Genomic DNA, 22,710 nt, shown 5'->3' on the forward strand with positions numbered 1-22,710 from the left:
CGTCTCTCTTCTATTTATTTATTTTGGGACTGGATTACACCAAATATCCAAGTGTGTGTGTGAGAGACAGAGAGTGAGTGTGTGAGAGAGGGAGTGTGTGTGTGTGTGTGTGTGTGTGAGAGAGAGAGAGAGAGAGAGAGCGTGTGTGTGTGTGTTGTTTGAATGACGTGGAGGGGAGGAGAGTCTCCATACCCGGAAGTAGAAAGTATTGAGTTTCCCTATTTATAAGCGTTAAAATAAAAGGTTATTGAAGCGGAACAGCTCCAGAGTTTCCGCCCTAGATGTTTATATCTCTGTAAGTAGTGAACTAGCATGTTGTTAGTTAGCCTGGGGTTTCAGTTTACGTATTAATAAACAACAGTCTTTATAAAGTGCTCTTGTGTTTAGTGACAGATACAGAGACTTGTCACAGTATTGTGCTGTGTTCAGTGTGGAGGTGTTGGGTATAACGTGTGTGTGTATAACGTGTGTGTGTATAACGTGTGTGTGTATAACGTGTGTGTGTATAATGGACTTGTAGCCTGGTTGTGTTTTCATTGTGTACCACAGACATGGGAATGTTCACGAATTTGAATGTTTAAAACCATTCAACCATCATTGGCCTCTATTAGTTTTGTATATATAAATGACAAAAATGGTCATATCACCGTTACAGGAAGGCATATATTAAAAACCTCTAATGTTAACATATATTAATTCACACTACTGCTGAGGTTTGGTGGAAAAGACATTTGCAAACCTCCAAAGTGTGTTTTCACGGGCAATTAAACGTGGTTTATGGGTACACACGTGTACACTAATATTGGGTAGTCAGATATTGTTTAGCCCTTTTGTTTGTGTCTGTTTTATTCCTGAGTGTTTATTATTTATCTGGGTGTTGTCTCATCTGTCTCATCTGTATCCTGCAAAGGGATCAAGGAAAAATGCAAAACAGCTTGTCCATCTCTGACAGAGATGGTTCTTCATTTGTTCCCTTGGTGGTGCTGGAGCTGGCCGTGAACACTGAAGCCCAGGCCATCACATGGTTATTAAGCAGAATAAGAGACAAACAGCACAATGGAGGTAAGACACAACGTGTAATATGATGTCAATGCACTTTATTTTCTCTGTATGTTTGAATTTCTGAATTCAAAGTGGGTTTTTGGACTATTTTAGTTGGCAGTGTTGCACTGCTAAAATAGATTTTGTTACGCAGCTAGAATAAATTATGCAGAACTGAGTTAATGTAATGTTATGTTATACTGTTCATTTTGGTGTGTTTGGTTTGAAATTTTCTTTAGTTTTTGATTAAGATGTAACTATTGTATTGTGTGATGTTTGTTTGTTTATTTATTTATTTGATTGTTTGTTTATTTATTGTCATTTAGGAGCTGAGCTGCTGGTAGAGCCTCTGCCACTTGCAGCGCAGGAAAAGCAAACAGAGAATCCTAATATTTTTCTTGTGGGCTCCACCTGGCAGAGACTCCTGAATGGAGCAGAAGATTTGGGACTTTTTAAGGAGTTCCATGATGGCACCATGCGAGGATTCACTAATGCAAACCGAGACAGTTTTAAAGAATTTCACGGTAAAGACGTCCGTAAGGCTGAGCTGACGAGCTGATTTAGAAAATATTGATCAGTAGGGTGCACATTCGGACATATCAGTGAAATGATGAGGAAGTGACAAAATGAAGTGTACCATGAGTAGTGACTATAGCTGTTGTTTGTTTATTGGTTTTGTTTCAGGGGATGGTGATGGCTTCCTCAGCATTGCAGAATGTCAGTACATTATCAAACACGAGCTGGAATCTTTGAGGGCAAGAGATGAATCCAATGTTCCTGGATACCCTAAACTTAGGCTTTACCCTGGAAAGTCAGTCAGTAAGTGAACCAGAAAGAGTGTATTTACAACAACACTTAATGGTTACATGCTATGTAATTATAGTATACAAAGTCTACATTTATTTAGACTTTCCAATAGTGCCTGATAATATGAAATATATTATTTAAGATTATATTGGTAGCTTAATCGTTATGATATTAGTAGCAAACATCCAAAAAAAAAAAAAAAAAAATGTTTACTGCTGCTTTGACATGTTTTCAGTCCGTAGGTTACAGTCCAAAGGGATTCTAGTCCAATATTTTCCTCTGCATGATAAAGGAGAGTTAAAGAGGCTCTCTTCTGATTGGTACAAAAAGATCAAGCTGTCCTTTCAGCCACTGGGTGAGTTCATCTGTAAGAGCTAAGTGTAGGAATTCTGTCCGCTCCATTGTTTCTATGGATAAATTGTGTTTTTTCTTTCAGCAGTTTTATAGAACAAATATGTTTTCTGATTTTCCTTTTTTTTTTTTTTTTTTTTAAGTTTTTTTTCCTTTTCTTTTTTTCCCTCAATCTGTTGTTCTTCATTAAGCGCATGCTTCTTGTGTATCCTATAAAAAGTCCTTTTTTGTTTAAACAGTATCTGTAAAAAATGTTTTCATAAAAAATCTTGTGTACAACTCTTGTGCCAATTTAACCAATTTTTTGTTTTGTGTGTCCTTGATGATGCAGATGATATCAGGCATTATTTTGGTGAAGGTTTGGCGCTCTACTTTGGTTTTCTTGAGTACTTCACATTTGCTCTGGTGCCAATGGCCCTGATTGGCATCCCTTACTACCTCTTTGATTGGGAGGACTATGATAAATATGTTCTCTTTGCTGTCTTGAACCTGGTCTGGTCCACTGTCTTTCTGGAGGTGTGGAAGAGATGTAGTGCACAGCTGGCTTATGGATGGGGAACGCTGAGTCGCAAGAAAGCATTTGAAGAACCACGACCTGGATTTCATGGTGTTTTGGGGCTTAATCCTGTAACAGGGCGCGAGGAGCCAACTTACTCTCACACCAAGTATGTATATAAACACCACAACAGACGTTATTTAATCAGCTATCACAGTTTGATCTTTTTTAAAGAATATAAAGTCATTAGCTCCATAGCAGCTGAAGGTACACACTGTACCGCAAGATTTGACCAAATGACATGCTATACACTGTGCACTAGTGTATTGATTATAGAAGGGTAATTTTTTTTTATTGTAGAAGGGAATAAAATCTGTTCTTTTCCCCTAAAAACAAAACAAAAAATTCATTATCTGCATTTAACCCATCCAAAGTGCACCCACACAGCAGTGAACACACATGCCGTGAACACACACCCGGAGCAGTGGGCAGCCATTTTTGCTGCGGCGCCTGGGGAGCAGTTGGGGGGTTTGGTGCCTTGCTCAAGGGCACCTCAGCCGTGGTATTTGCCGGCCCGAGAATCGAACCCACAACCTGGGAGGCAAACTCTCTTACCATTAGGCCATGACTTACCCCAAATGAGATGAAATGATCAAATGATCTCTCCCAAATGAGATCAAACGCACATAATGAGATGCCGCCAATGTTTTTTACATAAGCAAATTATGATAAAAAAAGAATTTGCACAATGTGGGCTAATTTAAAAGACATTTTGAGATTCCCTGTACACAGGAGTGTCGTCATGCAGATTTTTCTTATACATTGTCAGCACCTGGTAGCGATGTTTCACAATGTTTTTTTTCTCAAGTGAATTAGTGCATCGCCTCAGTACTCAAAATGCACGTGGTCTTTTTGGAGTTTTAAATATGAATGCACCGATTACACTATTTATACTACAAAATGATGTAGAGTAGTGCATTTATAATTTGAGGCACACCTTTAGATTCAGAATGGGAACTATTTGTTACTATAAAGATTTGAATATAACAATAAATTCTTACCAAATGCTGGAGTTCCTTTTTTTTTTAACGGGCAGGATGGTCTGACAATATGGAGATGATGATTTGCTTATTGTTCCTCCACAGACGGCAGTTGAGGATATATCTGGTGTCTCTCCCCTTTGTGTTACTGTGCCTGTACATCTCTCTACATGTGATGATGATCTACTTTAGCGCAGAGAGCTGGGCACTGAGTATTTATAATGAAGATCCAAACCTTCTGACAAGTTTGCTGCTCTTCATACCAAGTATCATCTATGCAGTGGTCATTGAGCTCATGAACCTGTTATACCGCTACGCAGCCGAGTTTCTAACAGACTGGGGTGAGTGTGCAGAAATACATAACCACAGAGTGTGTGTGTATGGCTAAAGACCTAAACAGTTTACACTGAAGTAAGCAGATAACATTATCTGCATGGGGCAAGTGTGTAAATCAACAGGAATTTGTTTTTTGCATTTACATTTTTACGAATATAAAAGCAGTGTGAGCACAAATTTTAGACAAATAGGTTCTTGTTCTTTTAAGAAAACCTGAATGATGCACCTGAGATTATTATACCTTTTGTTTCAGTATGCTGCAGCTTTAAATATTGTCTGTTCTCTCCCCTGCCCTATGTTTAGAAAACCACAGGCTGGAATCATCCTTCCAGAATCATCTGGTCCTTAAAGTATTGGTGGTGAGTTGGAACATGTTTCCTTTTTCACCTGAAGTCCTTTATACTCTATATTTAGGACCCATAATTACTGATAACACCAGATTTTAGATTATTTGAGTCATTGCTTTACTAATTAATTATGGTTTTGTTTACAATTCTAGATATTTTTTGTCTTTTTATTTACAGTTCAACTTTGTCAACTGTTTTGCTTCTTTATTCTACATTGCCTTTGTAATGCAAGACATGGCACTGCTTCGACACGTGAGTAATAACACGTACCGGTTTTTGCCTCTGCTTCTGATTTTATACAATTATTTTAGATTATTTTATCGTCTACACAGTCATGTTTCTGATTAGAATATTTGTCTGCTGCATCTAGAGAAAAAGGTCAGTTGATACTCCTGTTCTGAAATGAAAAGTCATATTAAAACTTTTTTTAAATACCTCTCTGTTGAAAATGGGTGTCAATATGTGAGTGTTTTCTTCTGTCTGTATTTCAAGCCGAATAACGAGACCACAGAGCAGTGCAACTTAAAGTGACTGTTGTGTGGGGTTTTTTTGTGCTTCAGAGTTTAGCCACTCTGCTCATCACTTCTCAAATACTGAACCAAGTGATGGAAGCCTTCCTGCCATACTGGCTGCAGAGGAGACGTAATAAGAAGGTCCATAAGAGAGTGAGGAGGATGATGGGAGATCAGGAGCTCCCCATGGTGGAGCAGGTTCAGCTGGAGCGTGACATGAATACGTACCTGGTGAGATTGTGAAGCCAACAAGTCAATGTAGAAGTTAGTGAAGTTTAATCAGCTTCATTTTGAACGTTTACTCTCAATAAATGTTTCTTCATATAAACATAAACAAATCAGTGGCAGTCAGAAATTTTGATAAATGTGTTTTATAACTATAGAAGTTTACCAAAGAAAACGTAGGGTAATGAAGGACTATATCTTGTACCGTAGACCTGTTCTTACTGTATGTCTACTTATCAGGGCACATTTGATGACTATCTGGAGCAGTTCTTACTGTATGGTTACGTCAGTCTGTTCTCCTGTGTGTATCCTCTGGCTGCTGTGCTGGTGGTTCTCAATAACATCACAGAGGTTTATACAGACGCCTTTAAAATGTGTCACGTGTTCAAGCGGCCATTCTCTGAGCCTGTGTCTGACATCGGAGTATGGCAGGTGAGAGGGGGTGAATAGTCCTTTAGTTTATACTCTTTGTCTTATTACCAAATATCTTCTGTCTTTGTGCCATTTTGTTAGTGAAACCATCATAGATGGGTGTAGTGATGCAGCTTTAGGAGAACTTGCTTTTTCTTCCTATGACAAGACTTTTATTTGTGTAATCTGATGTGGATATTTAAAAAGAATAAAAACGGGCAAATCTAAGATGTGCTAGATTGTTACTCAAAAAACTCCGTGTGAAGTAAAAGCTTTAAAGAAATATCAGGTAAGTGTTGTGTACACTTATGCACTGTCATTTTTGTCCCTTTTGCTTATTTAGATTTGTTTTTAGCATGAATTCTTAGGTTTCTGTATCACATTAAAATGTCTGACTAAGCTGCATCACAAATCACATTACTTTTGCACTATTCTGTGTATATTTAGTAGTGTAAAATGTTTGAGAAGTGTGTCCAGCAAGAAGAAGTGTATCTGAAGTACCTGGATGATGCACTTATTAAACTGAAAAAATGAAGTGTGGAATGTTGGACACTGCTTTGCTTACGTAGACGGAAATGGAGGGTGGGGTGGGGTGGGGAGGTATTTACCAGGCACTGACGCCGGATGAGAATAAGATTTCAAGATGGTTGACAGCACTCAAGTAGACAAGAAATCTTTCTAATGTTTTTTTTTTTTTTTTTTAAAATTAGCCCACTTTATGTGCATTTGCTTTTCAACATTTTAAATTCACTGATGTCTGCTGAAGATACGCCGGTTTTCCAGTCACTAAAAAAACATCGCTGTTCCACTTGAGACGATACGACCCTTCTAAAATTCATACACTAGACCGTGGGGTACATGGTGTATAAATGCATAGTGTACAGTATGTCATTTGGGATGCAGTTGTAATCTTGTAGCTTCATAGATTGGCCATTGCTTTCACATCATGTTCCCTTCAGAATCCTAAAATTAAATATTTAAGTAAACATATTGAAGATTTTTATTTCTTCAAACAGGAACAGTTTTTAAACCCACAATCCTGGGAACTGAAATGTGTCAACACAACACAGACGGAAGTGTTGAATTCTGAGGAGGGTGATAATTATTTTATATTCTGTGCTAAAATTTGGAACTGTTTTTTTTTCCCTCTCCTCTTTTCTCGCTCTCTGCTCCAGCTGGCGTTCGAGACGATGAGCGTGATTGCTGTGTTCACCAACTGTGCCTTGATCGGTCTGTCTCCTCAAGTACAGGCCTACTTTCCTGAGGCAGACACACAGCTTATCCTCACTGTAGTGGCTGTTGAGGTAATGCTTCTCTGTCCTCTCTGGCTTTCTTGGCCACCTCATGTAAATATGTTTGTATCTACACATCACTCAGCCATGTCATTTTAATTGTGCCATCAGGTGGTGCCAGTTAGCTGTATATTGTGTTGAATGTGAGCGGTTGCTGAGGTTACTGGCCCTGGGTGAAGGATGAGACTTCCTTCCAGTAATCTTGTTAGTCTAAGATAATGCAGGCTATAGAGGCTTTGACTGTGTGACAGGAATTGAGTAATGTGTGCGTCTTTGTGTGCATGTGTGCGTCTTTGTGTGTGTGTGTGTGTGTGCGTGCACACGTGTGTGTGTGTGCACGCTAACTCTAGAAAATCCAACCAAACAAGTAGTTCATGTGTTTGTCCCAGATTAACATAACCCATCTTTGCCTCTCGGCCCCAAGACACACCATCAAAATAACTGACTCCAGGAAAAAACCAACACACACACACACAGGGCTTTTCTGTAAGTTTTTTATTTATTTTAAGTGAGTTTAAAAAGGAATATAATACAGGCATGTCAGCATGTAAATATACACTGGGTTTTAAAAATAGACATCAATATATGCATTTTGTTTTTAGTTTTTTTGTTGTTTTTTTTTGAGACAAACGAGATTGCACAATATCTTAACACAGAACATGCTGATGTGGTCTGATTATTAACGCTAATGTAAGTTCCAGCTTAACACTAATTGAATTAATATTAATACATTATGAATTTATGTGTTACTGTGTAAGTTTATTTTGTATAAAACCAGTGAGGCATAATGGATGGTTAGTCCACTGTGATTTGCGTTTAGTTAGCTTTTTAAGTTTGCAAAATTTCCTTTGTGTAAATGATCAGTTTATTCAGAGCAGGTGAACTGTGTGTGTGTGTGTGTGTGTGTGTGAGAGAGAGAGAGAGAGAGAGAGAGAGAGTACTCTTAACCTTTAATGACCTCAGTTTGCTTCTTTGCTGTCAATGTGCAGCTTGTGCTCTGTCTCAAAGTGTGTGTTAGTGTGAATGTTCCTATCCAAGCTCCAGATAATCCAGTATACAACATTCACACAGCCAGTGTTTTAGCCTTTAAGGGTCATCCTGTTCACCTCCACCTGCTCCCAAGCTACCATTTTAAGCCCTTGTCACACTATCACATTGCCTAGACTAGAGAATTTAGCCTTAATCCTAAACCAGGTGCCTATCCTCTATCTTTGGGCTAATCTCACAGTTTGGCTTGGATGAGTGAAATTTTTCATACATCATCATTAGCACAGATTCTCTGGCTATTAAATCCTGCATCCTGCCAATACATTGCTTATTATACATACAAAGATTGTGTGATGTAAAGCAAGCCATTATGCTTTGTGTGTGTGCGTGTGTGTGAGCAATGATTCACACGCTCATTTAACAACAGAGGCACGTTTTCTCTTTCGTTTTCTCTGTCTCTCTCCTTCTCTCTCTCTCTTTCTCTCTCTCTCTCTCTCTCTCTGTCTCTCTCTCTCTCTCTGTCTCTCTCTCTCTCTCTCTCTCTCTCTCTCTCTCTCTCTCTCTCTCTCTCTCTCTCTCTCTCTCTGTGTGTGTTATCCTCCACTTTCCCTGGCTCTCTCTGTTATGATTAGTGAGGGGAAATAAAATGCAGCAGATGATCAGCAATCAGAGGCTGTTTATGTGTCTCAATTTCAACTCATTTTTCAGCAGTAACTGAATATGGCAGACAATAGTACACTTATTTACACAATGCACAACACTCTGGTGTACTTTATTTTCATCCTTCTTGTGTATCATTCTTTAATGGATATCACAATCCAAACCCAGGCATTCACCTTTGTTTGTAAAATGAATACAGTGTAAAGCTGCACCAAAGACTAAAACAGATTTAATTACTCACTGTCTAAAGTTTCCAAAAGGAGAAGCTCAAGTTTGCTCTGCCTTTTCTTGCATTGTCATGGACTCACAGGGGAATGTTTTGGAGACGTCACTGTGTGTCATCCTTGATTTGTCGGAGCCGAAACGGTTACCTATTTTTGGGCCATTCGATACGGAGGTTATTACATGAAGGCATGCCTCAGAGAGCAGTAACCAGGCAACAGTGTAGCCACGGCGACAGGAGAGGGCTGCAGATCAGGAGTAATTGAAAGACTTGATGGCAGCAGGGCAAATCTGGGCCTTTTACACAAAAAGACTGTGCCTAACTATCCTCGCAGGAACACTGTTACATAATGGATAGGGTTAGGAGTCAAGTAGCATTCTTAGGACCTTTACTATTTTTATGTCTTTTTGTGAATTAAATATTATGATTTGAATGTTAAAATAACAAAAGTGATCTCATCACTTTGAAATATATATTTGGCACTCTTTGGATTGTAGGTTGTCTGATTTCACTTTCAAAAAAAGTTTAATAAGTGAACTAGAATAGATGTGGGTGTTTGTGGATATGAAATGGCCCGGACTTGCACGATAACACGCTTTAACAGGCTTAAACATGGCTGTCTGACTGCAGCCTCAGTTCTCTCGCCTGATTCACTACACATTTCTGACATCTTGATAGATCAGATCAGACTAGCTGCCTTATCCCATCTCTCTCTCTCTATCACGCTCTCACTTCCTCTTGTTTCACTCAAGTCTAAAAACGACATGCCAGAAAGTGACAGCTAGATTGGAAGCACTGCAGACGATTGTCTTATTTTGTCTGTATTACTTTCCCTGTGTGTCTTCTGCTCTAACACATGCACTGATTTATCACAACTGATCCTAGTTGAATGCTTTCATCATCCATCCCTGCATTTCAAAATTGTAAAATGTGTATGTTTTTCTGAGTAAAAACTCCTGTCTTTTAATCTGTAAAGGACCAGGATGCAAGGTGCTGTCTTTTTAACTTTCTGCCCATTACGCACTGTTTCTTTGAGAGATGGTGATAGCGATAAATACAGGTAAAATGTGCTGGATTAAGTTTTAGACATTAAAGATATCGAGAGACGTGTGTGTGTGTGTCTGTCTGTGTGTGTGTGTGTCTGTCTGTCTGTGTGTCTGTCTGTCTGTGTGTGTGTCTGTCTGTGTGTGTGTCTGTCTGTGTGTGTGTCTGTCTGTGTGTGTGTCTGTCTGTCTGTGTGTGTGTGTGTGTGTGTGTGTGTGTGTGTGTGTGTGTGTGTGTGTGTGTGTGTGTAAATCTTCAGAACTATAAATGGACTAAAACATGGTTGTCGACCAGGTCATGGATAAGTAGGTAATGTCATTAAGCCATTAAGCACAATTAGAAGCATGGATTAGGGTGAAGGAGCCATTTGCTGTCCTGAATTGCTCAGGTTAGTCGATACATGGGGCTTTACATTTCAAAATCTTAACAGCTGCTTTTTAAAAGGTACACAAGAAAACAATTACAACTTTTGGCCTCTGATAATGTACGTAAACTTATGTATGTAATGCATGAAAATTGTTGAACATAAAATGTCCATCTCAGTCTCCAGATTTGAATGTGGATGAAAACCTGTGATCTGAATTGCATCAACATTTGCAAACATGACAAAAACCTTCTGTTAGAGGAGTGTGTTAATGGACCAGTGTCTCTTTTAGACATTTAAAAGCTCAGGGCTTTATCTTCTTTACAGGAAGATTCATCAAATATTAATTGGGTGTTAATAATTTTCTAACCATGGTTTAGCAGAGAAAATGTACTAATTGCATACCAGGTTGATTTTTTGCTTCTTTTTATGATGGGTGCCAGCAAGGTTGGCTGCGTCTTTAAAATGATGCCACTTGGAGTTCCAGTTAAGCCACATTGCTTTTCTGTAAAGGATCATTAGATAGTAGCTTGTCTAAGCACAAATTTGATTTGAGCAATGTAGCTTACTGTCTAAACATAGACCAGATAAACCTCGTCTCAGACTCAATTTCACTCCTCATGCATTTTGCTGTGCACTGATTATTCTGTCCATGTCTCTCTCCTCTTTGTTAAAAACGATGTACTGCTCAGCACCAGGTTCTCTTCTAGTTCTGTTCTTGGTTTAATGGCTGATGCTAAAATGTAAGATGTCTCTAAGAGGTCTAACAGCGTTTATTGCAGTAGAAGTAATAATGTAGTTAGATTGTTGTGACTGAGAGTTATTGATGTCATTGCAGCATGAGTATCTTATTGTGAAAGCACAGTAGTTATTTAACTCATCAGGGTTACAACGTCTCTTGAACAAAATTCAGAGGATTTGTATTCGGATCCAGTATCATTGAGATTTAATCGACTCTACACGAGAATAGTAGAAACAAGTTCCACCCTTCATGTTACCTGTTTTAGTTGATTTAAATAAGAAATCGAACCCTTTTTTTTTTTCCAGCATTATTCCATGGCTTCTCCCTTCAAATAGGTCAGGCGTGTCTGTGCGTTTCACTTACCTTGGACGAGGTCATGTTGTGAAGTGACGATGAGCACGTTACAGGCATTAAGCACGGAGGCAACCAGCAATTTTTAAAAGTTAATATATAATTTTTCACAGTATATCACATCCATTACACAAAATATTCCAGTGGGCTGCAGTGTTCTAATCCTGGTCTCATGTACTTTATTAGTAAAGTTTTTCATAAGGATCTCTTTCGCTGATTTTTTTAATCACATGATTTAGGTGATTTTTCACACCGCGCACATTTGCCTCGGTTTTATTCTGAGTGTGATTGTTTTAGTGTGACTGACTTCATCCACACCTGATTCTGTCAAACCTCTGTGCCTTCGTGTCCCTCGTACATCAATACAAATGTGCATGGAGAACATGAAGCAGCTCACTCTATTCTGCTTGTTTTTATAGTTATTATTTTTTATTATTTTAGTGCAAATATGCACATCATCTCTTCTCTGTCCAGAACATTCACCTGTGATATCATAATCACATGCATAGGTTATTTCACTTCCTGAGCAAGTGTGAACCTGTCATTTTTATGAATGGTGACAGTTTCCAGCACAACCGCTTTTCACATTACCAATTACATTGCTTGTGAACCGTGCTCTGCTTCAGACTAAACTGCCTATGTGAAGGGTTCAAGAGCACCTGAATGTGAAAAACAGTCATATTAATATTCAGATTTTTATTTTACAAAGCTCGTGTTGCTGCCTAGCTAGTGTATGTTGCAGTAAATCTCAGTGAAGGTGAGATGTACCTGATTTTTGCTCTCTTGGTGGTTAGACAACAGGATATGATGATGGGTTTTATTCTAGCTGATATTATTGTTCTTCTGCACTCCTGTCCTGTGCCCAACTTGCTCTGTAGACCTTGGACCCAGTGCTCCCTCATTCTAATGAAATGGAAATGCATGCAGTTCACTTGGGCTCAGGAATACATTGTCACAATCACATAGAGACTTGCTGAAAGATATTACACACATACAGACACATAGAAGCATTGGATCTTGTTCAGTGGGAACAGTTTTCTTTTGATGAATGTGAACCTTAAGCTGTGTGTGTGTGTTTCTTCCACACTAAGTTTAGGTTAAGCCTCTTGTCATTTCCCACCTTTTTTCCATTTTAAAGGCCACCTGAGGCTTTTCATGCTGGATAATCTATTCAATAATATCAGCATTTTTGCAATTTTGAGTCTATAACTGGATTAAATTCATTCAAACATCTTTGTGGCTACACACAGCCTGTGCCTTTAGTGAAACACAAATGTATTTAAAAAAAAAAAATCTTTATTTCAGGATAAATTCCCCATTTTGTGGCTTTTATTAGGCACAGAGAGTCTGTCATTTTCTTCACATCTAATCAGTGGATCTCCGGATGAGTGTGTGATGAGTGTGCAGCTTAAAATGGTCCCCTGTGCTGAAAGAGAGCTGGCGAACTAACGTCTACATCTTCGGAACATGTGTTCTGATCACACAGAGTATTTAAAACACAGTCATCAAACACGGGCGCTTTAATTCAGTCTGTGTGTCTTCACCACCTATTTTACATCCATGACACTTTACTTGGAGTCGCAACTCGCAGGGCTGAAATGTTGTTGAAATCAATGCCTTCTTATGATTCAAGTAAGAAGACTTGATTGATTCAAGACTGAATCATGTTGAGTGTTTGGTCTTCAGTGTGATTCAATCATTGACTCTAAATAGTGAAATAGATTTCCTAGGGACTAAAAGCTATTTTTGTAGGGACTAAAATATGTTGAAAAAAGGAAAGGTTTTGGCGTATAAGACAGGAGAGATGTATCATTTTGGTAGAGATAATCCTGTGATTTGCTCTAAAATGTCTTTATTATTGTAATACTGTATATAGTACAGATAAAGGTAGTTATGTATGCACTATATGGGGTATAATGTGTTTTTACTGTGTAAATTTTTTTAAATATTCTTTTTTTTTCTACAAACATCCTATTCTTCTTTTGAAGTTATTGGCTACTAATTGATGTTATAATTGATGAAGTGAATAGTGTTATATTATGGCCTGTCACTGACTCGCTAAATTTCAGACAAGGCCTGTATTTCACCCCTGATTTAAAAGGACTGTTTACTCTGCTGGAAATAAGTTCCTTCTCTGTATCCTTACCCATTTGGCAGTCTAGAATATGCTAGAGATAAGCTGGAGAAGCTTATTTATCAATCTAGTGCATTCTATGTAAACCTATGTCTTAATCTGCATTCCAAATAATGCATGGATATTTGTGTACAAATACATGTCTTTGGAGGAGTTTAAAAGCTGGCAGTCAAAATCATTTTAGTAAACATGTTTCCTGCTCTCTCTCTCCTCTCCTCTCCTCTCCTCTCCTCTCCTCTCCTCTCCTCTCCTCTCCTCTCCTCTCCTCTCCTCTCCTCTCTTTCTCTCTCTCTCTCTTATTGCAGCATGTCCTCCTGGCCTTCAAGTTTATCCTGGCCTTCATTATTCCAGACGTGCCCAAGCCCATTCGGATCAAGCTTGACAAGCTGGAGTTTGAGTCTCTGGAAGCTCTGAAGAAAAAGGTAAGCTATTACATATGCATATGCACATGTGTAGTTATTAGCTCAGTTTACCCTATAAATAGCTGAGAAATGTCTGATTATGACTACAGGCCATATATTAGTGTACGTATTGTTGACACCATGTCAACAGTGCAATAGCCTCAAAATGCACTACAGAACAGCAACAATCCCAAATCATCAAGTGATCCATAGAGATCATGTATACTGAAGCACACAACAGACAATTCAGTGTGTGTGTACGTGTGAGTAAATGATAATGAGCCTAAGCTTCGGCAAATGTTTATCACCTTGAATGCACCTTGAACGTTTCATAGAACTGGATTCCCAGCAGTTACACAGAAGTCATGTGACATTGCTTTAAAAGATCTAGCTCAAGACTGATAGTACTGATGAGCAAAAATATACACGGCTCATTAACATAAGCGAACATGGCATTTGCAAACGTATAATCATCAACATGTAATATGATTTAAAATCAATAGTTCCATATAGACAGTTATGTACACTTTGCTGTGCTTAGTGCTTCTGAAATGTGCCACATTCCAGCTCTGTCTCTTTTGTTTTGTGCAGAAAGCTCTTACTCGGTAAGTCTGTTTTTGGCAGCTGCATGATGGTGTGTGCCAGTTAATGTACATGAACAGCTGCCAAACTCTAATCTCTACTGTAGACCGTCTCAGTAACAGCAGATGTGTGGTGCTGTGGTCCTTTGCCTTTAAGCGTGATGAAGGTTAATGTGCTGAAACACAATGCATTTACTAACTTGTTTTTTTCCCAAACAAAAGAACTTGCTAATAGTATTAATAAATAATTATATTAATAAATAAAGCTCCTTAATTTTGAGAGGCTTGAGTTATCCTGAACATAATGAGTCCGGGTGATCATCATCATCATGGAGAGCTCACATTTCTAATAATGTAGTTCTTCACATGTGTTTAATATTAAGGTGTTTGGCATCATTACTTGTACCTGTAATATTTTTTTCAGCATGTAATCGCATGTATATGTAATTAGAATGTTGTGGGAAAAATCTGTTCTGTTTGTTAAAGTCTCTGTAATATTTAGTTTTTAAGGATAGATAGATGTGCAGTTAATCTGTGCAGCTTGAACCATGGATGGAAAGAGCCCTGAAACAGCACCATGACCTGATTACTTTAGTGGAAAAATGGTAAGTGGAATATAAACAGCACAAGGGTCTGACGTGAGGCGCTCGCTGGATAGATGGTGGTGTAAACACAAACAAGAGGAAATAGCTTTTGCAAGCAAAAAGGAAGAAAGGTGTGACTACTGTGGAAGGCGCTCTGCCTGAGCCTTATGTGGCTAACATTTGTTTTCATTTACGCAGAGTAGCAGGTTATAAACTACTTATTGAATACAGTATATTGATTAGGTCTCATAATGATGGAGGATGTGATATTTCTAAGTTTCCCTCTTGCTCTCCTTTTTTTTTTGCAAACACCTCCAGCTCTGCCCCTTGCTGCCTTAACACAACCTAATAGCAGCCGAGCCTCTGCGAGCGTTTATACAGTCGTATGCAAAGGTTTAGGAATCCCTGCCAATTTCCATGATTTTCATTTATAAATATTTGGGTGTTAGATCAAAATGGAATTGCTGATACAATCAAATAACTGAAGGACACAGTAATATTTCAGTAGTGAAATGAGGTTTATTGGATTAACAGAAAATGCGCAATATGCATCAAAACGAAATTAGACAGGTGCATAAATTTGGGCCCCCAACAGAAAAATCACATCAATATTTAGTAGAGCCTCCTTTAGCATAAATAACAGCCTCTAGACACTTCCTATAGCCTGTAATGAGTGTCTGGATAAATGTATTTTGAACCATTCCTCCTTACAAAACATCTTCAGTTCAGATATGTTTGATGGTTGCCAAGAAATGACAGCCCGCTTCAAATCACTACACAGATGTTCAATAATATTCAGGTCTGGGGACTGAGATGGCCATTCCAGAACATTGTACTTGTTCCTCTGCATAAATGCCCAAGTAGATTTTGAGCAGGGTTTTGGGTTGTTTTGTTGAAATATCCAGCCCTGGCGTAACTTCAACTTTATTCCTCAACATTATTCTCAAGAATCTGCTGATATTGAGTGGAATCCACACGACCCTGAACTTTAACCAGATTCCCAGTTCCGGCACTGGCCACACAGCCCCACAGCATGATGTAAACTCCACCAAATTTTACTGTGGGTAGCAAGTGTTTTTCTCGGAATGCTGTGTTCTTTTTACTACCATGCATAACGCCCCTTGTTATGACCAAATAACTCAATCTTTTTCATCACTCCACAGCACCTTATTCCAAAATGAAGCTGGCTTGTCCAAATGTGCGTTTTCATACCTCAAGTGACTAGGTTTGTGCCGTGCAGAAAAGGCTTCTTTTGCAACCACTCTTCCGTAGAGCTTCACCTTGTGCAAAGTGCGCTGAATTGTTGAACGATGCACAGTGACACCATCTGCAGCAAGTTGATGTTGTAGGTCTTTGGAGGTGGTTTGTGGGCTGTTTTTGACCGTTCTCACCATCCTTCGCCTCTCCAATATTTTACGTGGCCTGCCACTTCTGGCCTTAACAAAAACCATGCCTGTGGTCTTCCATTTCCTCACTATGTTCCTCACAGTGGACACTGACAGCTTATATCTCTGCGATAACTTTTTGTAGCCTTCCCCTAAACCATAATGTTGAACAATCTTTGTTTTCAGGTCATTTGAGAGTTGTTTTAAGGCCTCCATGTTGCCGCTTTTCAGAGGAGAGTCAAAGAGAACAACAACTTGCAATTGGCCACCTTAAATACCTTTTCTCATATTGGCTGCACCTGACTATGAAGTTCAAGGCTTAATGAGCCACCAAACCAAATGTGTGTTCCAATTAATCAGTGCTAAGTAGTTACAGGTATTCAAATCAACAAAATGGCAAGGGTGCCCAAATTTATGCACCTGTCTAATTTCATTTTGATGCATATTGCACATTTTCTGTTAATCCAATAAACCTCATTTCACTACTGAAATATTACTGTGTCCTTCAGTTAGTGATAGATCAAAATGAAATTGCTGATCCAAACACCCAAATATTTATAAATGAAAATCATGGAAATTGACAGGGGTTCCTAAACTTTTGCATATGACTATAGTACAAACTTCACAGAATTGCAATTTCTTGGCCATGGGCCCTAGCAGCAGAGTGTGTATAAAACGTTCTCACAGACGTATGCCCTCATTATCCTGAATTGTCCTGCAATATTGGATTAAGTCTTTAATTGAAGTTAGTGATTCAGGGTTCACTCAGGGAGGGTGCATGGTGCACTGACTGAATATTAGTGCTGAGCTAGGATTATGTGCCACTTAGCATTTAGCTATAGAGTAGCAGCATGTGGCTATTGAGTCCAGCTGTTTTCCATGTGTTCAGCAGCTTGTAAGGGTGTAGACAGCTCACTGCAGGGGATGGGGGAGCAGGTCCCCTGGAGTCAAAGGGAAAGCTGAAAATAGCAAACACTCATGAGCGGTAGAAATCCCCTGTTCACAGCCAGCATTGGAAAGCAACCTGCCACTTGGAGGTGAGCTCCAGGACAAAGCTGTGTTAGGCAGCGCAAAGTTTGCCTGTAAATGCATGTTTTTATTTTAGAACGTTTGTATTTTGGCATAAAATAAGCCTTTAGGTGGTTAGGTTGTGATGTACACATGCTAATGTGTTAAGTAAGTAATGACCGTTACAGGCCATGCTGTTTCACTGGAAGATGATCAGGGTGTATAGTGTATAGTGTAGTCCAAAATGATTTTATTCATTTTAGTTCATAGCAGTTTGCCAACATTTATCATGACTTATTAATTAATTAATATCAGGACACCATAAACTTTGTTTCTTTATAGGTTTGATTAATGTTTTCAAGCATCCATGTTCCCTCATTCTCTTGTTTTCTTCTTCTCGTGGAGCCACTTGTCATGTTACAGAGAAACTGAAAAGCACCAGTTGCTCTGCCCTTTGCTGGAAACCTTAACTCTTTTGCCCAGAGGCCAACAAATGGAATTTACACCTGCTTTGGTTGTGTCCATGTTCATCAGTGAATTTCTTTGTCATGTCCCACTACACAGTGGTGACATATGAAAGCACATACTCAGGACTTTTAAAAATTTGTAGCTTTTTATAATTATTTAGGTTTTTTCTAGCCTACCAGAAATAAATGGGGATATTAAAAGTGCTGAATTATCGCACTTCATAAGGGTCGTCTGGCAAGTGCCACAAATGTAAATGTAAAAAAACATTTCTGTTCTCTGAGATGCCCCAAGTGCTTCTTCTATGTAAGGTGATCCAGACAGGTAAAAACATCTCACACTGAACAGTGTCCTGATTAAGTTTATGTCAGACTTTAGACCACAAAATAATTTATATGCTTACACTGATTAAAAATATCTGAGAAGTTGATTGATGCCAGTAAATTGGTATAAAGTGTAGAGACTGGGGTAAAAAAACATTCTCTGTACAGAACTTTTCACCATATCCTCAATTATGTGTAATTATAAGGTGCAAAAACAAAATAAGTTGCTTGTGAACAGGGCGACTGATGTAGAGTGTTGAGTAAACCTGTGTAATACTGCACAAATCCGTTCCCATACTACTAGTGTGTTCCCTGTATCAGTGTTCCATGTAACACTTGATTTTTTGACGGTATAAAATTTCCTTTCTTGAAAAAACCCTATGACATTCTAGCATCATGCTGCCTTGTGTTTGTGTTGGCACAGTGCTGAAGGTGCTGAATAAGCTCTGATGATGTCTGCTGCACTCTTTCATCACTGGGGAATTGTGTGTGAATTGCTTCCTGCCCTGCTGTGGAAAGTTAATCATGAAGCCCAATGATTGCTGATTGCTCCAATAACATCAGTGGATTTGTCACATGATTTGTTTGCTTCTGTCTCAGGGTGAAGACGCATTTTCAGCACTTGTATATTATTTCCACAACAGTTCAACCATTCACGGATGCTACGAATCTGAAAACGTTAAGTCATTTATAGGGCATTTCAGGGCAACACTGTAATTCATGCTGAGCCTTTCAGGTTCACACATATCACTCTTAAATTTGAACTGAATTGGTACAGCATGTTGTCTAGGGCCCCCATACATCAGGGATGTAGAGAGGAAAAAGCAGGGCACATCAGGTCAGTAGTACCATGCAGTTTGTCAGAAAGCGTATGCTCTTTAACCTCATGGTCCATTTGGCGTACACCGAAAATGGACCGAGTAAAGCAACATCACCTAAAACATGCTGTTGTGCCTCAAGCAGTAGACACGTCCTTCACTATCCTTTTTGCCGGGATACAAAGCCTGTGGTGCTGTCCTGACTGATTGAGAGTGAAATGAATCATGACAGTGAATTCACAGGCGGAAATTGCTGCCCAGAACTAAGTACACTTACACAGTAGACTCAATAAACACTGTTTGTGCCATGATATTTAACACACCACAGGAGCTGTGTTGTTGGTGTTCTAGGTCAGGGACAGTGATTGTAATGACAGTACAGATATTGTAGCTTAGCATAAGGTAGCACGCTCATTATCAGAACATTGTATATTCTTTAAACAATGCTGAACCCCAAATGAACCAAAAAGGGAGCTGAATTGAGTAACTGGTTTAATTTAAGGCATTCATTTGAACTTTAATGGAAGGGGGTCACGGTGGCTTAGTGGTTAGCACGTTCGCCTCACACCTCCAGGGTCGGGGTTCGATTCCCGCCTCCACCTTGTGTGTGTGGAGTTTGCATGTTCTCCCTGTTCTCCCTTGGGGGTTTCCTCTGGGTACTCCGGTTTCCTCCCCCGGTCCAAAGACATGCATGGTAGGTTGATTGGCATCTCTGGAAAATTGTCTGTAGTGTGTGATTGCGTGAGTGAATGTGTGTGTGTGTGTGTGCCCTGCGATGGGTTGGCACTCCGTCCAGGGTGTATCCTGCCTTGATGCCCAATGACGCCTGAGATAGGCAAAGGCTCCCCGTGACCCGAGGTAGTTCGGATAAGCGGTAGAAAATGAATGAGAGAGTGAACTTTTAATAGAGAGGAAAATTTACTTTACTATCTTTGCAGATGTTCCACACCATTTTGTGACTGTTTAATTGTATAAAAAACAGGATGTGCTGTTGTAAGAAAATAATAAACCTCAGGGTGGCATTTGCTTGATGGCAAGAAGGATGATGTATATTTGATCAGCGAGGATTAGTTATATTAACCTACTATAAAGCTGTAGAATGTGTAAAATTCAGTGTCCTAATCTGTCATAGTGTTGCAAACACTGAGAAAGGATCATGACTTTTCCATCACACAGATGATGATAAAATGTCTCAGCAGTGGAGAATGTGCACAGAGACGCAGTGGAATATCCACTTTGTTTATTGTACTAATTTATATGCTAAACTAAAGGTTGCATTATTCGAATATAAGGCATATTTTGCAAGGCAGGTTTGATCTTTATACTACATTTGATCAATATTAATCTGTGTTGCTTTCTTTCTTGTATTAAATGAAAACCAGATGATTGCATTGTTTCCTCATTGATGAAAGCAGAACATCACCGGGTTTTGATATTTGGAATGGTCTCATCCTAGCTATGCTTTCAGCTTATTTTTTCCTCATGATTTCTGTTCATTCTGGAGCAGAGCGGCTGTCTGAGCCTGTTCTTGTGTTAACTAAATTCGTTGTGCGCTGCTGTACTATAGTCACACACACATAATCAATACTCCGCAATAATCAGCAGCTCACAGCCTGCCGTGTAAACAGAGCATCTGCTGCAGCTTGGTTAGGACCTTTGGGAAGGACTGCCATTGTTCTTTCTGCACTTTTTCATGAAACTTTGTTTAATGAAAAGCCAGCTTGAGTAATGGAATGGATTTAATAAGATGACTCATTATTCATTTTGGTTTCATGGGTAGAAGGAGAAGAGGCTGGGAATAAAAACAAATACAGTTTATTTTCGGCCTTCTCCTAAAGATGAGATTCATTTTTTCCTATTGGTGTGTTTTAGTTTAAAGCTAGACTCATTTAGTATAGTAACCTGACACACACACACTCAGACTAGGTGCCTTACAGCTATTAAAATTATGGCCAATTTTAATATTTTGAAAAACAGCAACATGGTGATAGAAACATTGCTTCTAATAATCCCCTCTTGAGTTTTGAGAAGCCTCCAAACCTCAGAATGAACACATTGCTGCAAACCCACAGTGTCAGCAGTGCATGTGCACTGATCTCACTTCTGGCTGGAAAAGTTAATTGTATGTAAAACTCCTTCACTCAGGCTTAAATTTGCTCTGACTTGCAGGCAGCAGAACTAATAGATTAACTGTAAGCTCAGACTCTGACTCTCTGGGACATAGTTCTAATGGAAAAAAAAGACTGTCACTCTAAAAATAATTACATTTTGAAAATCTGCAGGCCTTCTTTGTGAGATTTAACTTAATGATAAGGTGCACTGCATTACAGCTTTGGTTTCCTCTTTTGTAAAGAACATGTGATTTAAAACGTTCATCTTATAGTTTCTTTTTTAAGGAGGTATTAACAAGCCAAGTGAGTTTTATTAGTGTGTGTGCTTGTTCCCAAATCCATCACTGAAAAGTCTGAATCGTTTAAGATTAAATCATTCCACAAAGTTCACAGACTGAACCACTAAGACCAGCTTCTATATTCAGCTCCTTTTCCATTCTGTCTGCACTAAAGCATGTTTACTGTGTTTAATAATACCTACAACCCAGCAGCATTAGCAAGAGGAAGTTTGATTGCAGTCCAATCTGACCATAAATATGTAAGTTAGTTTCACTATTAATACTTTTGCTTGTTTTTTTTTTTTTGTATTTTCAGAAAATGCTGGAGGCAACAGAGATATCCAAGACCAAAATGTAAAGATGAGCAATGAGGTCAACTGTGGCACAGCTTCTGATGAAGATCTGAATCTGCCTCAGGTGTTTACATACTGTGTATCCAATCAAGCATTATACATCACCTACCATGAATATGCACTCCTGAAAAAGTTCATGAACACTGCTGACTGCAAGCTGCATCTCAAATACTGCATGTTAGCCAGAGCAACCTCATCTGAACTTTTAATTAGGATTTGGTTCCTATTTTGGGGGGTTTTTATTAAATGTTTATCATACTATCGGGCTTTAATTGCAATCATTGTGTGTGGAATTGGGTTAGAAATAATCTAAAAAACGGTTGTTCTGTGATGCTGTTGTGTAAACTGTACTGAGCATGAATTGCAGTAGTGGAAAGCAGGTGTGTACAAGTGTCTGGGCCACTACAAGATTTATACACTCATTGTTGGAAAATATGTAAGACGCTAAAAATAATGACAGATTTTTGTACCGGATCAAAGATTTTTCTCAGAAGGCTTCTGTTTTTATTTGTGTTTCTTCCAAGAATGTTGAATTGAAGCTAAACTTTCTGCATAAAAGGCAGCACCTATACAGTGTTTACATCAAGGGGATAAATCTAGGATTTACAGACTAGTAGAAAATCTTAAAAGATACAATTTGGAAACCACTGCGATGTTCATGGTGGTGTAAACTGACCTGATCATTATTCCCTATTGTGGCCCAGGCATAAGCAGTTCTGACATGTTCACAACAGGATGAATGATTTTTATTTTTTTTTCCTTGGCAATATGCACATTTATTCTCCCACACACTCCTGTTTAACCAAAGACTAAGCAGTGCCTTTAATTACCATTATATCAGTTACTCACATTACTGATGAGTGCACTGTACTTGAACCACTATAACCAGAAAATAAATATTAAAACTATTACAGTTGTAAATGTCTTAATTGATTCATCTACTGAAGTGTATTCAAAAGTTCTCTAAAGGTTTTACACCCACCATCCAATTTATTAGAAACACGTACATTCGTGCAATCTGTCAATCAGGTGGCAGCAAC

The 22,710-nt window shown here is 38.8% G+C and overlaps 1 protein-coding gene across 3 annotated transcripts; it reads left to right on the plus strand.

The window, feature by feature from the left end:
* The first annotated feature begins 173 nt into the window (after window positions 1–173).
* ano10a (anoctamin 10a) lies at window positions 174–22,578 on the plus strand. Of its 3 annotated transcripts, XM_060870139.1 has the most exons (15): window positions 174–295; window positions 911–1,062; window positions 1,368–1,565; window positions 1,726–1,860; window positions 2,084–2,203; window positions 2,531–2,864; window positions 3,841–4,076; window positions 4,375–4,430; window positions 4,596–4,670; window positions 4,979–5,161; window positions 5,396–5,587; window positions 6,742–6,870; window positions 13,669–13,785; window positions 14,356–14,369; window positions 21,634–22,578. In XM_060870139.1, exons 1-15 carry the CDS (start codon window positions 282–284, stop codon window positions 21,686–21,688), a joined length of 2,010 nt encoding a protein of 669 aa, XP_060726122.1. In that variant the 5' UTR covers window positions 174–281; the 3' UTR covers window positions 21,689–22,578. The 3 variants fall into 3 exon arrangements, with proteins under 3 accessions (XP_060726122.1, XP_060726120.1, XP_060726121.1); XM_060870137.1 differs by lacking the exon at window positions 14,356–14,369; XM_060870138.1 differs by lacking the exons at window positions 174–295; window positions 14,356–14,369 and adding an exon at window positions 413–436.
* The last annotated feature ends 132 nt before the right edge of the window (window positions 22,579–22,710 follow it).

Source organism: Tachysurus vachellii, chromosome 5 (assembly GCF_030014155.1).
Source record: "Tachysurus vachellii isolate PV-2020 chromosome 5, HZAU_Pvac_v1, whole genome shotgun sequence".
Classification (NCBI taxonomy): Eukaryota; Metazoa; Chordata; class Actinopteri; order Siluriformes; family Bagridae; genus Tachysurus; species Tachysurus vachellii.

Coding starts and splice junctions, on each gene's coding strand:
- ano10a (XM_060870139.1), top strand. Junction 1,566..1,725: donor CAGTTTTAAAGAATTTCACG/GTAAAGACGTCC, acceptor GTTTTGTTTCAG/GGGATGGTGATGGCTTCCTC. Junction 2,865..3,840: donor CCAACTTACTCTCACACCAA/GTATGTATATAA, acceptor GTTCCTCCACAG/ACGGCAGTTGAGGATATATC.